The sequence below is a fragment of the Mizuhopecten yessoensis genome, unplaced genomic scaffold, assembly GCF_002113885.1.
Source record: "Mizuhopecten yessoensis strain PY_sf001 unplaced genomic scaffold, ASM211388v2 scaffold11103, whole genome shotgun sequence".
Lineage (NCBI taxonomy): Eukaryota > Metazoa > Mollusca > Bivalvia > Pectinida > Pectinidae > Mizuhopecten > Mizuhopecten yessoensis.
This window is the reverse complement of record NW_018408881.1, coordinates 8,682-23,856: the sequence shown is the minus strand read 5'-3', so window position 1 is coordinate 23,856 and position 15,175 is coordinate 8,682. Positions and strand designations below refer to the sequence as shown.

General features: G+C 35.1%; 1 protein-coding gene and 1 long non-coding RNA gene across 3 annotated transcripts; one reads left to right on the top strand and one right to left on the bottom strand.

Annotated features, from left to right (window-relative positions):
• Positions 1 to 9,485: 9,485 nt before the first annotated feature.
• On the top strand, positions 9,486 to 11,320 carry LOC110465864. Its single transcript, XR_002464674.1, has 2 exons — positions 9,486 to 11,163; positions 11,222 to 11,320. It is a non-coding gene; the product is annotated as an uncharacterized LOC110465864 (long non-coding RNA).
• Positions 10,512 to 15,169, bottom strand: LOC110465863. 2 transcript variants are annotated; one of them, XM_021521983.1, is made up of 2 exons: positions 11,654 to 15,169; positions 10,512 to 11,415 (listed from the first exon to the last, which is right to left on the bottom strand). In XM_021521983.1, the coding sequence occupies exon 1, from the start codon at positions 14,971 to 14,973 to the stop codon at positions 12,298 to 12,300; it is 2,676 nt and encodes an 891-aa protein (XP_021377658.1). In that variant the 5' UTR covers positions 14,974 to 15,169; the 3' UTR covers positions 10,512 to 11,415; positions 11,654 to 12,297. The 2 variants fall into 2 exon arrangements, with proteins under 2 accessions (XP_021377658.1, XP_021377659.1); XM_021521984.1 differs by having other exon boundaries at positions 10,512 to 11,313.
• Positions 15,170 to 15,175: the final 6 nt, after the last annotated feature.

The window sequence follows — 15,175 nt, the reverse complement described above, 5'->3', positions numbered from 1 at the left end:
ACAGGATACACAAGGTCAAGTTCAACCCTCCCGAATATTTATTCCTTAAGTCAAGATATTACCAACACCTTTTGATAGATGTCAGTTTGTTATGATTTGAAGCATTGCTCAAAAAATTACGCATATTAATTAGATCAGGGATTGTATACATCGACAACATACTCTTTATTTTCACTCTGTCCCATATCTGTCACGACTTAACTTTTAATTAACGTTAAAATCTACATCTAACCAAATATCACTTGCCATAGCGTAATACCTCAAGTAATGCATTCCTTTAAGTTATGATAAGGGTCCAGGAAAATTGATTAGATATGGTTGTCACAGTCACCCTGGTAAAATACTAGCCACATCCTACTGAGTTGGCTAGAGAGAGATTCTTTATACCCTATTGAGTATTCGGTAGAGCGTCAGACTAGATAGAGATTCTTTATACCCTATTGAGTATTCGGTAGAGCCTCAGACTAGAGAGAGATTCATTATACCCTATTGTGGATTCGGTAGAGCATCAGACTAGAGAGAGATTCTTTATACCCTATTGAGTATTCGGTAGAGCATCAGACTAGAGAGAGATTCATTATACCCTATTGTGTATTCGGTAGAGCATCAGACCAGTAAACCAGAGGTCCCAGGTTTGACTTGTAGCAAATGCATTTAAAAATAACAGGACCTCTGTTAAATAGTGTTTTGGCAAAAATATCCTCTCTGAACTCTTTGGGAGTAAATCGGAGGACCTGCAAACATTACTATGTGTATCGGCAAAAAAATAAAAAAAATTGGCATAACCAGTCTTGACCAAAGCCCTTCCCAAAATATCTTCATATCACAGGGCTGGCTGTATTTCTAAATGGACATTATTGAAAACTCAATCGAGTGATTCTGAAAACACATTGTAATATGGATGATTTTGAAAACTTGAACGGATGATTTTGAAAAATCAAGTGTTTTCCAAATCATTTATGCCATTTAGCTTTAATGATCCATGAAATTAAAAGTTATCTTGGGGCATTTCAAATGTATACTAGGTTGACTCAGTTTAAGATTTATAGTTGTAACTCTGATGTTATTTAAATGTATGTCAAAAACTCAGAGTATGTAATTTCATAAAAACTGTTCAATATTGCAAACAAATATTATCACTATGTTAATTTTATTATTATTTTAAATTGTTGAACCATTTTTTCATTTTCAGTTTTAAAGACAATCTCTCATGATACAAATGAAGTTTTCAAAATCATCCACCAAGTATGAATGGGCTAACTTACCACTATTTATTTTCTTCCCATAGCCTAGTGTGGCAAAAGGCTACTGAAATGGGGGAAATTACCAAAGGGGGAGATAACTCTGCTCAACATGAATACCAATCAGGATAATTTCTGTACAACAAGTTTTGTTGTCATTAGATTCAGTTTTGACTTTCATAGATTATTTGATATGTTAATCATTAACAAGTTGAATCAAATACAATAAGGGTCAGATAGAAGACTTGGAGAGTTATGCAAACCTTGCTCAAATTTTATGTCAACCCTTGCTTATCATTTTCAGATGTAGTAACATATGAATTATGCCATCACATTTTTTACTGATAAAGTTTGTTTATTTTTGTTTGAAAATGAATATCAAGTGTAGATACTGTAGAGTTGTCCAATATCCAACACATCACTAGCTAGGGACCAATACTTTCATCAAAACAAACTAATTCTTTGGTTGTCATTTTTTTATTTTACATAGAAATGTATAAAGTGTGGCCTAAAGTTATGATAGATACTTATAGGTATCTGGTTTCGACCAATAAAATCAATTATCGATAAAAACAAATATTCTTGCACCAAACATCCCATCCGGGGCCTCAAATAAATGTAACCTCTTCACTACTAAAGCTAATTTGAATGTTCCGCGTAAAAAATGTAGTCTGTCCGTACAAGGAAGAAAACATATTTCATTGTTCAGATTTTTTTTGATCTACAACATCAGGAATCTTACAACATCAAAATAATACATATAATGACAAACAGAATATTTACAATGCAGATTTTGAATGTTAGCCTATGAATGAATACATCGGTTTGTGAAAATTCCACGAAATGGCATCGCAGAAAGGTGCCAGACAGATAGGATGAGATACAAAAATCTAGCACAGGGTATCACTTTGGATATCCCTGTCTGAGGTGTGAGAAAGATGAAGCAGTTTGTCAACACAACGAGAATTAAAGTATCTTGGACACATAATTAGTGAGAGAGTAAAATGTTGGATGTCAGGTCAGGAACATTTATAATGTTTAAAAAGCCTGAAATATGTTTATGTTGTAAATAGGAGAAATTTCAATATTCTTAATTTGCTACCATTTGCCATTTGGGGTGCATTCAAGATCATGAATTGTAGGTTGAGCTATGTATACTTTGGATTTGAATGCCTTGTCTGCAGAGACCATCTGTTCCATATTGAACAGCGTTTGTGTAGATTTTAAGGAACAGAACTGTTGGTTTAGGAATATATTCTCTAATAATTTTATTCCAATATGGTTATACCAATGTGAAAACACATGGTATTGCTTGGAAACAAAAATATGAACTTCAGGTTTCGGGAAATATAAGAAAGTATAGTTATCATATGATTGCAGACATGTAATTCACTAGTCAGAACCAGTACTACAGTTTGTTAGTTTAGTACGTTTACAATTGAGTTGAAGGGAAATTCCTGCTAGCTAAGTCACTAACCAGATAGTTTACCATGGTGACAATGAGGTTAAAAAAAAGGGTCTCTGACCACTGCCAAAAATGTAACTATGCATTAAAAAGAAATCTGCCATGAATATTGTATTATTTTCATCAATCATTTTTGCAAAGATAACCATACCTAGTGGCACTTTTTGCGAAAAAAGAATGAAGTTGAAATAAACAAAACATAATCAACAACAGGTGTTCAAGTGTAAACAAATTCAGCATGTCTTGATGGGGCTTCAGATTGTTAAACTATCTCTCTTACCGACGGAGCTACATGGTCATTGGAAGTATCCTGGCTTAACTGGTTTCACTTATATACAAAGCGAAATTAAGGGGAGGTAACTGTATATACAATATACCACAATGTAGTGGGACAGGGATCCTTAAGTAATATCATAGGCAAGTTCCTCTGATGAATTAAGGTAAACAAGATCATTCTACAAAGAAATTCACGTAGACTCATCAGTTTTGAATGTTTTTCGCATGCAAACCTTCCTATCAGAATTTTGTAAGAATTCCAATTTGGGTCAGTGCTAATACAAGCATAGCTTATACATGTATATTAAAGACAAATGTTTAGGTTGATGTTCTAGCTTTTCTATGTTGTGTCTGTGTGACAGATTATTTACAAGTGTATACATTTATTCAACATTCTGTCATACTTAATAATAATAATAATATACAACATTTGATATAGCGCCCTATCTAGCTAAGATAAGCCACTCTAAAGCGCTTTACAGTACATAGATATACAATTCTATACAGTCAATCCAATTAGCATATATATATTAATCTATACAATATTGAGGAATTCGCAGGAGCTGCCTTATCAGGCGCTAACTACTAGTCCTATGCCACCTGGCTAATATCTCCAAATGTGTGTATGTCTGTGTGTGTGCTGGAGATGTATTGTGTTCTGTTTGTAGTGGGACCGTGCTTCCAACGGTATCATTTATAGTGCCACCTCACTTGAATGCTGCAGCACAGATACCGCAACACCCACCCCAGACCATTTTATACTCCATCTGGGTTGTTGGAGTTGTGTGGGCAGGAGAAAAACACTTTCTCTAATATTCCATGCGTACGGCGACTTCGGGGATCGAACCCCGGCCGCCTGCTTGGTAGGCCAGAGTGTTAACCACTCGACCAATCCGCCCATACTTGCCAAGAGCAGATCAACCTGCAAATGACTTGGAAATGACATGTGCAGATTGTAATGTATTTTTGAATTTCCTGCATTTGTACAGATTATCCCAGCATTAAAAATGATCATAAAGTCACATTATATCTTAAATGTTTATAAATAAATGAACCTTAAAAATACATACCAGTTTATCACAAGGCAATCATGCATTTCTGAATGTGTTGAATGCTCTGTTGGGGATTTTATCTATAGATAAATAGTGCTTGTTTCGAAGAAATTCTGGTAGTGTCTTTATCCATAATGATTCGTTTTGATTGTTTATGTATTGTTTTATAATCTAATCATTTTATGATGTGCAATGTTTTAATTAAGTAGTATATTAAATTGTGTAATTACTTTTTTTTCCTGGTGAAAGTTTTATAACAATTTTGTTTTTAATTATTTATATTATATGTGAAATAATCTATTTTACTTACCTCCACGAAGCTTAGCATGACAAAATAACTTTCTTACTTAAAAAAAAGTATTTTCACTAAAACATGTACAATGTATAGTAATGGTACCTTAACTAGTACATTATCATATCATATTTGAATTTTGTGTATTTTTATGTTTCAAATTTATTGTTCTTGATACATCTAAACCATGTCTTTCTACAAACCGTAGTTTACCTGGAAGATTTTCTTCTGCATATACTCAACTGTTTTCAAACACTAAAGTTTTAAAATGATTATACCCAACGTGACTAGAGAGTGATGACATTTTTAAATGTACGACAATCTTCTAAGGTTCACTAAGGTCAGTTACAATAAATCGGTCAGAAATTGGTCACTGGTCGGATGTTGTACACAAACATTCGTTCGACTCGGACTTTCCATTGCGTCTATAAACATTTGAGTTTATAATATCTTAAAAATGACCCTTTTCATGTCCTACCCCATATCAGCCTGCGACCTCCATATCAACCCGAGGGTCCGGAGGCCTGAGGGCTGATACGTGTCGAGGGTTCATACGGGGTTGGATATAGAAATTGTTGTATTAACTTTTTATCATAAAACATAAAATTTATTAAATATGGTTCAAAAAGAGTGTAACTGAGGTGTGAATTCTTTTCCGAAATGTGTTTTACTGGAAGTGAATCAAATTTGACATGACAAATTTGGTGTATGCCAGACAGATATGGCCCATGTGACACTGGGAAATGGCCTATGCTTAGCTAACTGTATCGCACATGCAGAACACTCCATATCACAGACAAGTGCTTACATTTGATCTTGAATGATAACATGTATTACAGGAATGCATCCCTATTTCAAAAATTGCTCGCTTTTGTTTACATTGAAAAAATTGAAAATCCATATAAATTAAATTATTCAAACATTTCATTTCTACTGTAGTTATATATTGTGATGTACTATTTGTCTTCGTTGTTATTCTTTATTTATTCTTCCTCTGATCTCTGTAATTCCTTTTTTCATATTTTATGTATGAAATTATGTAAATCTTTTTATTTTAATTTTCATGTGATTATGCATAATTTGTACATATCCATATTTTTCATACGTATATTTAGAGCTACAAAGTTATTTCTGTATTTCGTGTATGATGATAAAAAAAAATATGTATATTTGTCAAAAAATATATTAATTTTGTACCAATGTGAGATTTATAATTATTCAAATCAAGTTGGATATATTTGTTGACTTTTTCTGTCTATAAATATCCTACATTGATATAAACTCTTTAAACCCTTCTGTGATATATCTAAAGCCTGCCTCCTTGCTCATGTGATAATACTGTCCGTAACACCGATTTTATAACTCGATTTAGCGAAATACATGACAGAACTGATAATGTCGCATGCTTGAAATTCCAGGTGCTACGTTCAATACCATTCTTTCCTCTTCTAGAAAACTGTATATCGGTATTGGAAAATTTTTGATGCAATTAAATTTTCACCTTTTTCATCCTCTGTAATGAGGGCATAATTTATCACTACAGTGAATATAGGTAAACAGCAAAATATACATAACAATTAAATGTGAAGGGTAAAAATTACACTGGGATAAAAAAAATGGTTTCATGGTGAAGGGCGAAAGTTTGACTGGGCAACAATTTCCCGGTTTACAGTATACATGACAAAATCTAGGGCTCTGTATGCGCCAACTAATGGATAATACTAGTGGACTAGATGAACATCAAATGAATCTTGTGGCAGTGTAACGGTAGAATTGACAGGATTTGAAGTCCCATGTCACTTCTCTGAAATCTTCAAAGGACAGGTATCAGTCTAGGAATTGGTCAGATTTTTACCCTTAAAACTAATCAAATAGCGAACAGTGTGCTGTCGATGTTTTCATGACATTTTCAGGGATTCAGAGAAAATGAGTGAGTGTAACCCCTGAATTTGAAAGGATGACTATCTTGGTGACAAACATGACCCTGAATCATGTTTATAGGGAATTTGTATTTAATACAATCTCAGAGTTGAACCCTGTTATAGTATATAATTACTGTGTTATTATATTATATATCAATATATTTACAATGCATTATATCAAAGAAATGTGTTAATTTCTTATTTGACCTAAAAATTGTACTTCCTTTCAATAATGGTATGGAATCAACGTGATTAGTGCTTGCTGTTTCAGGCGAGAGATATGCTAATATTTGTGAGAAGCTAGTAAAATACCGTATAACATAATTGCCATAACTTTCTGATGCAAAACTGTGAGATCACTTGATCTTCTGATGTCGCTTACTTTATTTAGTATTTTTATAGAGTTTGTCTAGCGACGCTAGCGCTTGTTGTCATTTGAATACCTTGTAAAATTGCTAATCGGACCATACAGACTGTTTTATACAAAAATTATATAACAGGGATCGCTCAACTCATTCACCCCTTGAAATTTCATAATGAACTATTCCAAATTTTGAATTGGAAGTGTTTAAATGTGTCTTCAGGAGTGAATGAGTTAAAGTCTTTGATTTATTCATTCCTGGTAATACCAGTTTGGTCATGAGTTTCTCCAGAGTTAAACCAAAGTTTGCACAAATCACGCACACTTTTAAAGCTTTATGGACCAAGCAAAATGAATTATGTGTACAAGAAGTATCAAAGTTGTGGTGCAAACTTTCTTTACTCCAACGTTAATTGTTGAGCTAATGTAAAGGCTAAACATGAAGAGAGACAGAAGTTCCCAGTTTAAATTAGACAGAGCCAGTATACAATGGGACCTTGATATTTATCACAAAATCATTTAAGAGTGCCAGTGTAATGAACGTAGTGTCATTATAATGAAATTACACCTTGAATTGATCTGAACTTACGACATCATACAGTGAAACCTCATTATACTGTCACCGTTGGTCCAGATAAATTTCGGTGTTAAAATGGGGTTTGATTATAAATTGAGAGACATTTATAAAGGAATTGAAAAAAACTGAGGGAGATGTATACAGGAATCTTAATCCTTTCACCCCTAGGTAACTTTAGTTGACTCTATCATGCATTGATATGGATGAGTCCATTATAGTCTATCATGCATTGATCTGGATGAGTCCATTATGGTCTACATTGGTAAAAGGGTTAAGATAGCAAGAAAAAGGGACATTGAAGTATATTGGTGGTACAGAATTTGGCAGATCAAACAAGGGGCACTATATCAAGGTTTTACTGTGTTTCTGTTTATATTTATATGTTGCCATTTGTCTTATGTCTTTATGTTTGTTTTGATGTACACATACAGAACTCTTTTGTAACATGATCTAAAGCTTTCAAAGAACCGTTGATTAATTCAATAATGCTTAACGGTTTGTGTAACTTACCCAATGAATAAAATAAAATTCAAAAAACTAAATTGAAGTGTCTCTCCTCTTTAAATGGTAAAGTAGATGTTGAAGAGTAGCTGTTTTTTAAGATCACCTGTCCTGAAGGGCTAAGTATGCTGATGACGTTGTGCAGCGTCACTCATTCGTTGTCTGTCACCTTTTTATTTCATCAACCTCTCGGAAAGAATTTTTATGAGTAAAGTCTTGGGTAAATTGCCTTCTGAAATGAAGCCTTTCAAATTTGTGAAAAAAAAACTTTACCAATTTTAAAAGTCTGAGGCATCGAAGATGTACCTAAGAAATGATAAATATAAATTTGCACCAATTTTTCTGAAGAATCAACCGGCTTAAAATTGTGGTATTTTTGCAAAACAGGAAAACAGAAATAACCTTGACCTAAAATAACGTCTGCAAGATTCAAATTCGTAAAGATATAGTCAAACAACTTCTCCTGAAGAACCATTATGCCTGCAGTCATGTCATTTGACCAGAAGTTTGTTGGCTTGGAGTGAAAACGTTATACAACTCATTAAGGTCTAGATTAATAACATTAAGCTCGAAGCTTGCTAGGATATGTAATGCCATTGACAACCTAACTTCATGTTTATCCAACTCGGAGCTCGTGAATTTTAAAATTGTGTAAAAAGGCACGAGGTTTACCTAGTGACTTTTACAATTTGAAAATTAACTATGGAGAGTTAAATAAACATGATACTCAACCATCCCACAACATTCTGGTAGTATATCTAGAAAACCATAAGTTTCTCTTGGGAATGCACATGTACATTATTCATGTTTTCGATTGGGGAAACAATCACCATTAATTATGACGTCATAATGGCAGATGACGTTGCAAAGCATTGACCAATGAAATAATGTCCAGAGTGTTGCCAAATAGTAGGTCACCAACTCCTAGTTGATTTATACAATGAGTCCGGAGTGAAGACACCTATTCCGTCTTTTCGTATTGCAGAGTTATTTGGTCTTGTGAGCGGGTATTGATTGTTACGTCATTTGTTTGTGAGAGTAACGTCATCGATCTTTGAGAAAACGACGTAATTTTCTCACACAAACTAATGACGTAACAACCAATACCTGCTCACAAGAGCAGATAACTCTGCAATACGAAAAGACGGAATAGTGATATAGTGATAGTGATATATAAGATAACGAGATGGAAAGACGTATTTCTCTACAATCTGTAATATAAATGTAGGCCTTGTAGATAACAGGGACTCGTTGTACTTTAATTTACATTTATTAAGCTCAATAATTGTCGTCGGTTTCGATTCCCAACTATAATCTCGTGACATCCTTGACCTTTACCAATATTTAAGAGCTTATGTACGTTTATTCCCTAGAAATGATGACTGCTATATCTGCTGAAGCAGACGCTAACCTTTCTGGATCATATGGTTTCTCATCTGTAGATGGTGTTGTGTATGAATCTTTTCCTTTTTGGTTGGGTGCATCCTCGAGTCCTGAGTTGTCTATTCGTATCATAATTTCTAATTTTGGCTTTGTGGCATATTTTATATAACACATTGTTTGGTCCTGACACGGACTTAGATAATTCCGTGGTCTTGATCTCTGACGATTACGATATGCTATAACTAATTATCCTTTATTTTCTATATAATTTTCTTGATATTTATTCATTTATTTTACATATTTACTGTTGCGACAAATTTGCAATATTGAAGTGTATTGCAATGTTAGACTGAATCATATTCTCATGAACAAACAACAAAAATTGTAGTAAAACTCCTAATTGGAAATTTTATTTTTAACCCCAAAATATTATTACAAAATTGCATTTGCAAAAATTATAAAAATAACATGCCTATTAAATATATTAGGACATGCCAAACAACACTTTTTAAAGTATGCTTTTTTAAAATAAAAAATACTTTCAAATCTCGATATATTGGATCCAGAGTACATTAACAGATCAATATTATTGAAATCCATTATATAATGAGTTCTCTCAAATACATCAAACGATGCTTAAATAGATGATCTTACGTTCGTGTCCATGTCATATTGAATTTATTGAACGAGTTTAATAATAATAATAGTCTTTATTTCAACTTGATGACATATTGAGTCTAATACTCATCAACACAGTTTTATCACGTGACTCGAACCCGCAACCCTTCGGTCACAAGCCCTGAGTCCTACCACTAGACATCCGCGCCTCACATATCAATAAGCCAGCTTCTCACGACTTTAACGTTAGAGCTCGTGTTGTTTTATTTCTAGAACTATTATAACCAAAAGTGGTAGATCAAGTGCTCTTATTTCAGACACTAACGACGTCACCGAGAGGTAACACAGCCACTTATTACTGCGTATCATACATATCTAGTAAAACATAGGTTTTCGCTTTTAAAAGAGAATCAAGCCAAGTGTAAATTCAAATGCACAGCTAGTACCCACTTATACACACATCAAAACAATGTAAATTTAGGACGTATTTGTACTCTCGTAACATAATAGTGAAAATTGATTAAAAACATGTGTAAGCCATATACCATAAGCCATGTACGTATACCAAGAAGAGATATCTTAATAGCGTTTACAATATTTCTAAGTACATTTATATACTGTAAACGAACATATTTAAACAGTAATACTATATTAGGTCTTTTCGTCCTTTTTTTTCAAAGCATGATGAATTACAATTACCATTATATTGAATTCATGTTATACAAAATGTATGTACAATTAATGCATGTTCTAGACAGCTATAACACTAAAACATACTAGATTCCAAATTGTAAATGACCACGCATGTAGCGAGTACACTTAGAAGAGTGTATTTTTAGTAAATACATCGTTTCTCACGCAATCTTTTCACGAGTGTACACAACAGTTAGATACCATACTCATTGACATTTAAAATGCCGGTTTATCTCATGTAAAATATTAAAACATATTTTGTTACCATAAAACCTGCCGTGTTCCCTCCATCCTGCTTTCATCCGTTCTTTGACCACACTCCAAACAATAATCAAACACAGTTGTCTTGTGTCTCGTGTATAGGATTAGCTACATCCCATAAACAAAGCATGCCTGCATCAATGTTATGTATACCAAAAACACGTAGCAGGGTCAAAAAAATAACACTGTAACTTCTATTTACACATCAGTATAGTACCAATTACTTCATATTAACTTTCATTCCGAGCGATCAGATGATTCCCAATATGACCTCGACATACAAACACTCTTAAAAAAATCAATATTTACACTACGTATTCTATGGTATGCTAATAATGACATAACTTTATGCTGTACCTCATCCCAGAAATTCAGTGTATGCAATATTGGCACGAATGTTGTCAGGTACTCCTTAACACTATGTTTACGTTGTTAAATAGACATTATGTTTATGTATTGTCGGGTACTCCTTAACACTATGTTTTTGTTGTCAAATAGAGATTATGTTTATGTATTGTCAGGTACTTCTTAACACTATGTTTATGTTGTCAAATAGACATTATGTTTATGTATTCTCAGAGATGAACGTAATACACAAACATCAATTTACACTGCATCATAAATACTAATGCCTTACCTATTGTCATACATGTACCATCTTAATGCTGTACCTATTGTCATACATGTACCATCCCAATGCTGTACCTATTGTCATACATGTACCATCCCAATGCTGTACCTATTGTCATACATGTACCATCCCAATGCTGTACCTATTGTCATAGATGTACCATTTTAATGCTGTACCTATTGCCATACATGTACCATCCCAATGCTGTACCTATTGTCATACATGTACTATCCCAATACTGTACCTATTGTCATACATGGACCATCTCAATGCTGTACCTATTGTCATACATGTACCATCTTAATGCTGTACCTATTGTCATTCATGTACCATCCCAATGCTGTACCTATTGTCATACATGTACCATCTCAATGCTGTACCTATTGTCAAACCATCTCACTGCCTTACCTATTGTCATACATGTACCATCCTTATGCTGAACCCATTGTAAAAACAATCCTAATACTTTAACTAATGTCAATCAATCCTCATGCTTTACCTCTTGTCAAACAATCCTTATGTTTCACCTTTCGTCTAATTATCTCTTTTTTTTACCTATTGTCGATCAATACTAATAATTGCATGGTGTTCTGCCACCAAAACCATTCATTCATAATAATAATTGCATCTTTAATGCAAGACTTATGAAATGTTTATTAAAGATTTTTCACTGTCATCCTCATAAATCATTATGTTTTTGCATCTTAAGCATAATTATTGCCTGGCGATCATGACACAACAGAACATTTCTGTCTGCTGCCGCTGACGTTCCTATGACAAACGGCTGGATAGCTCGGACAATTGTGCTTTGGAAAGGCAGGGTTTCCTAAACTACAGCAACCGGATAAATGACGTCTGCATCAACATGTTATGTTATTCTATTAAAACAGATGAACTTGTCATTCTTATAATACATGTGATCCTATGATATTCATCATATCATGCATGCTGAATTATAGACTGGTTTTGTTCCCAAAAGAAACCATTTTCAAGATCGAATAGGCGCCAGGTTTATGACGTTTCCCTACTTGATACATTGCTGGATGTACGCCTCGAGTTTAGGCTCTGACAGTTGCCTAGCTTTTACCCCTGCCTCTTCAATTAGCTCTCGTGCCAAAAAATGGGAACTAGAGAGCAGAAGCCTTACGATACAGAGGCGATGTGACGGTTTGCATTTCTTCTCCAGAATTTCGGACAAGCATTGTTTCGACACCTCTCCTCCACATTTGAGAAGACAAGCAATTAAACTTACATCCCCTAACTTTACAGCCTTGTGCAGCGCGTCATTCTTTTCATCAGTGTCCCATCGTCTTGCATTAAGTATGAACTGGACTGCTGGGAGTCGATCTGAGAGTATCCACTCTTTGCGGATTGCGTTTTGTAGGCTTTTTTCGGCGAACTCTGCTCCCTTTTCATGAAACATGGTCACGAGTTTATAATGGCCAATCTCTAAAGATTTTGTCAGTGCACTGTTCATTTGTTCTTTGTTGAAATGGCGTGATTCCATTATATAAGTAACAAAATCATATGGCTCGTATCCTATATTTTTATGCATCATTGCGTACTCCAGGCTGTTGTCACTGAACTTGGCCCCTTGGGTATGTAGGTACAATATCACCTCACTGTACCCGAGTCCAACAGCTTTGTCTAACGCCCTCGTCAGCAACTCATCAGACCAGTTTTGCGATTCACGCACCAGACGGACCATTTTCAGTCTCTCATAGCTTTGATAGTTCCGGGTGTTGTCCATGGCATTTGATAAGCCATCGTTGTCACAGGAAATCCCCAGCTCACCAATAAGATGTTCAACAATGTCTGTGCAACCTTCTTGAATTTCATAATTCAAAACTAAAGCAAGATCAGCATCCATGCCTCTGCTTTTTAACGTCTGAATAATCCATTTTTTCTTCTTTCCAACCGCTCGTAATTTTAGAAGAACATTTCTAGTGAGTGATTCTGACCTAGCCTCTGCAATTGGTAGACTTGCAAGAATTGCAAGTCCTTCTGTTTCACATGCAAAATCAATGGCTTCATCTAGCAGAAATGGTGACCAGGTTCGAGCTTTAAGAATGTGTTTTATGTGTTTGATCTGAACATGTTGTTCAACCTTCCACCGAAGAACATTTTTTAAACTCGAATCATTGAACAATGCTCCTTCTTCATTCAAGTAAATAATAAAGTCCGGCCTGCAAATGACTAAAGCCTCGTGTAATGCATTGCTCAGCTGGTCAACTGACCATTCCCCATACTCTCGCACAAACCTAACAATGGGTAGTGCATAACGCAGGTTTCTTACAGCGGCTAACAAAGCATTGCTGTGAAACGTGCCTCCACTGAGCCTCAGCAATTGTAAGGTTGCCCTTGACCCCGATACTAATGCAGCATCAAGTGCATCATCCAGTTGCTTTTGCGACCATTCGTGTTCCGAAAATACATATTGAACTGTAGCGTGAACTTGTGCTACTATTTTTATTGCCGGAACTTCTTCTAAAAGTTCCCTCAGCTTATCATCTGCTTTTGTAGAGGAAGCAGTCAATTTGTATTTATACTCCACTTCCGGACCATAATGCCTTTTAGATACATTTACCAACGCATCTTCTAGAAACTTTGCTCCACCTTTGATAAGGAATTTCATTGAAGCATGTGTACCGGAGCGCACGGCTGCGTCAAGAGCACGATCAAGCTGTTCACGTGTCCATGATGTGGTTTTCATGATAGTTTCAACAACACACTCCACACCCATACACGTTGTCCCTGCTTTGTTCACAAAATCTTCCAGAGTCGGTTGTCCACCTGCCTTGATCAGAACTTCTATTTCGTCAGTTTTGTTCAGATGAATGGCTTCAGAAAGCACTGAGTTCAGATGTGAAGCACTGATGTTTGATGACAAAAGTAAGAAACGAAACATGTCCAAGTCACAATGATGTAACGCATACTGGACAACTGTTCCGTCGATTTGTCCAGCTATTCTTTTAATGGCGATAGCATCATTTAATTGCTTGTGTTTTTTGTCCAGGATTGCTTTTATAAGACAATTATGCTGATTTTTCAACCCCGGGGACTGAAAAATCGTTTGTAGCGTGTTAAAATCCATTGCTTCAACGGCTGTCGACATATCTTTGGCACTCATATGTGATAGTTTTGTAGATGCTTGGTATGAATTCTGATTGCGATACAGATTCCTTATCTCCTGTACCTTGCACATGCTGGTTCCCCTCTCTAGGACACCACGTATATTATCTGGCGTGTCAAGTTTGGTGCACCTTCTGATTTCTGATCTTATCCAGATATTCCTTGATAATACGAACTCTGTCAAGTCCACGTCATTGGAACTAATTGCTTCATGAAGACATTTTTCCGTTAAGAACGCTCCCTTTGCAATCAGAAAAGACATGGATGCCTTGTTTTTATGTTCTAGGGATCGTAGTAATGTTCCCTGTAATGTTCTCGAAAAGAACAAAATACCGCTTTCTTTGACAATGAACTCATCAACTTTGAAATTGAAAAGAGCTTTCAAGAAAAAAACATTGTTCGCACAAGATTCTAATAGACTTCTGGTGGAAAAGTAACCTAAATGAGCTCGATGGAAAGCTCGTATGTCTCCAATTGTGGTGATATACTTTAAGAGACAATCTGCAAGCTCTTGATTTTTGAACCGGGGGAATGATTCTAGTGTTATTCCATCCCCTTCAATAATCATCTTGTAAATTCGCTTTACAAGGTGTTCAAAGCAATTCTTAGGAACATGTAAGGTGCAAATATCGGTTTGATCAGTTTCAGAAACATCCAGCAGTTCCAATATCACACGGTTGCTACATTTTTCTAAAATAATTTCTGGATTTTCTTTTCCAAACACAATACAAACACTGTCTGCAGTTGACTGATGCCCAAATGTAAACACC

Coding starts and splice junctions, on each gene's coding strand:
- LOC110465863 (XM_021521983.1), bottom strand. CDS start 14,973: ATGATTATTGAAGGGGATGGAATAACACTAGAATCATTCCCCCGGTTC.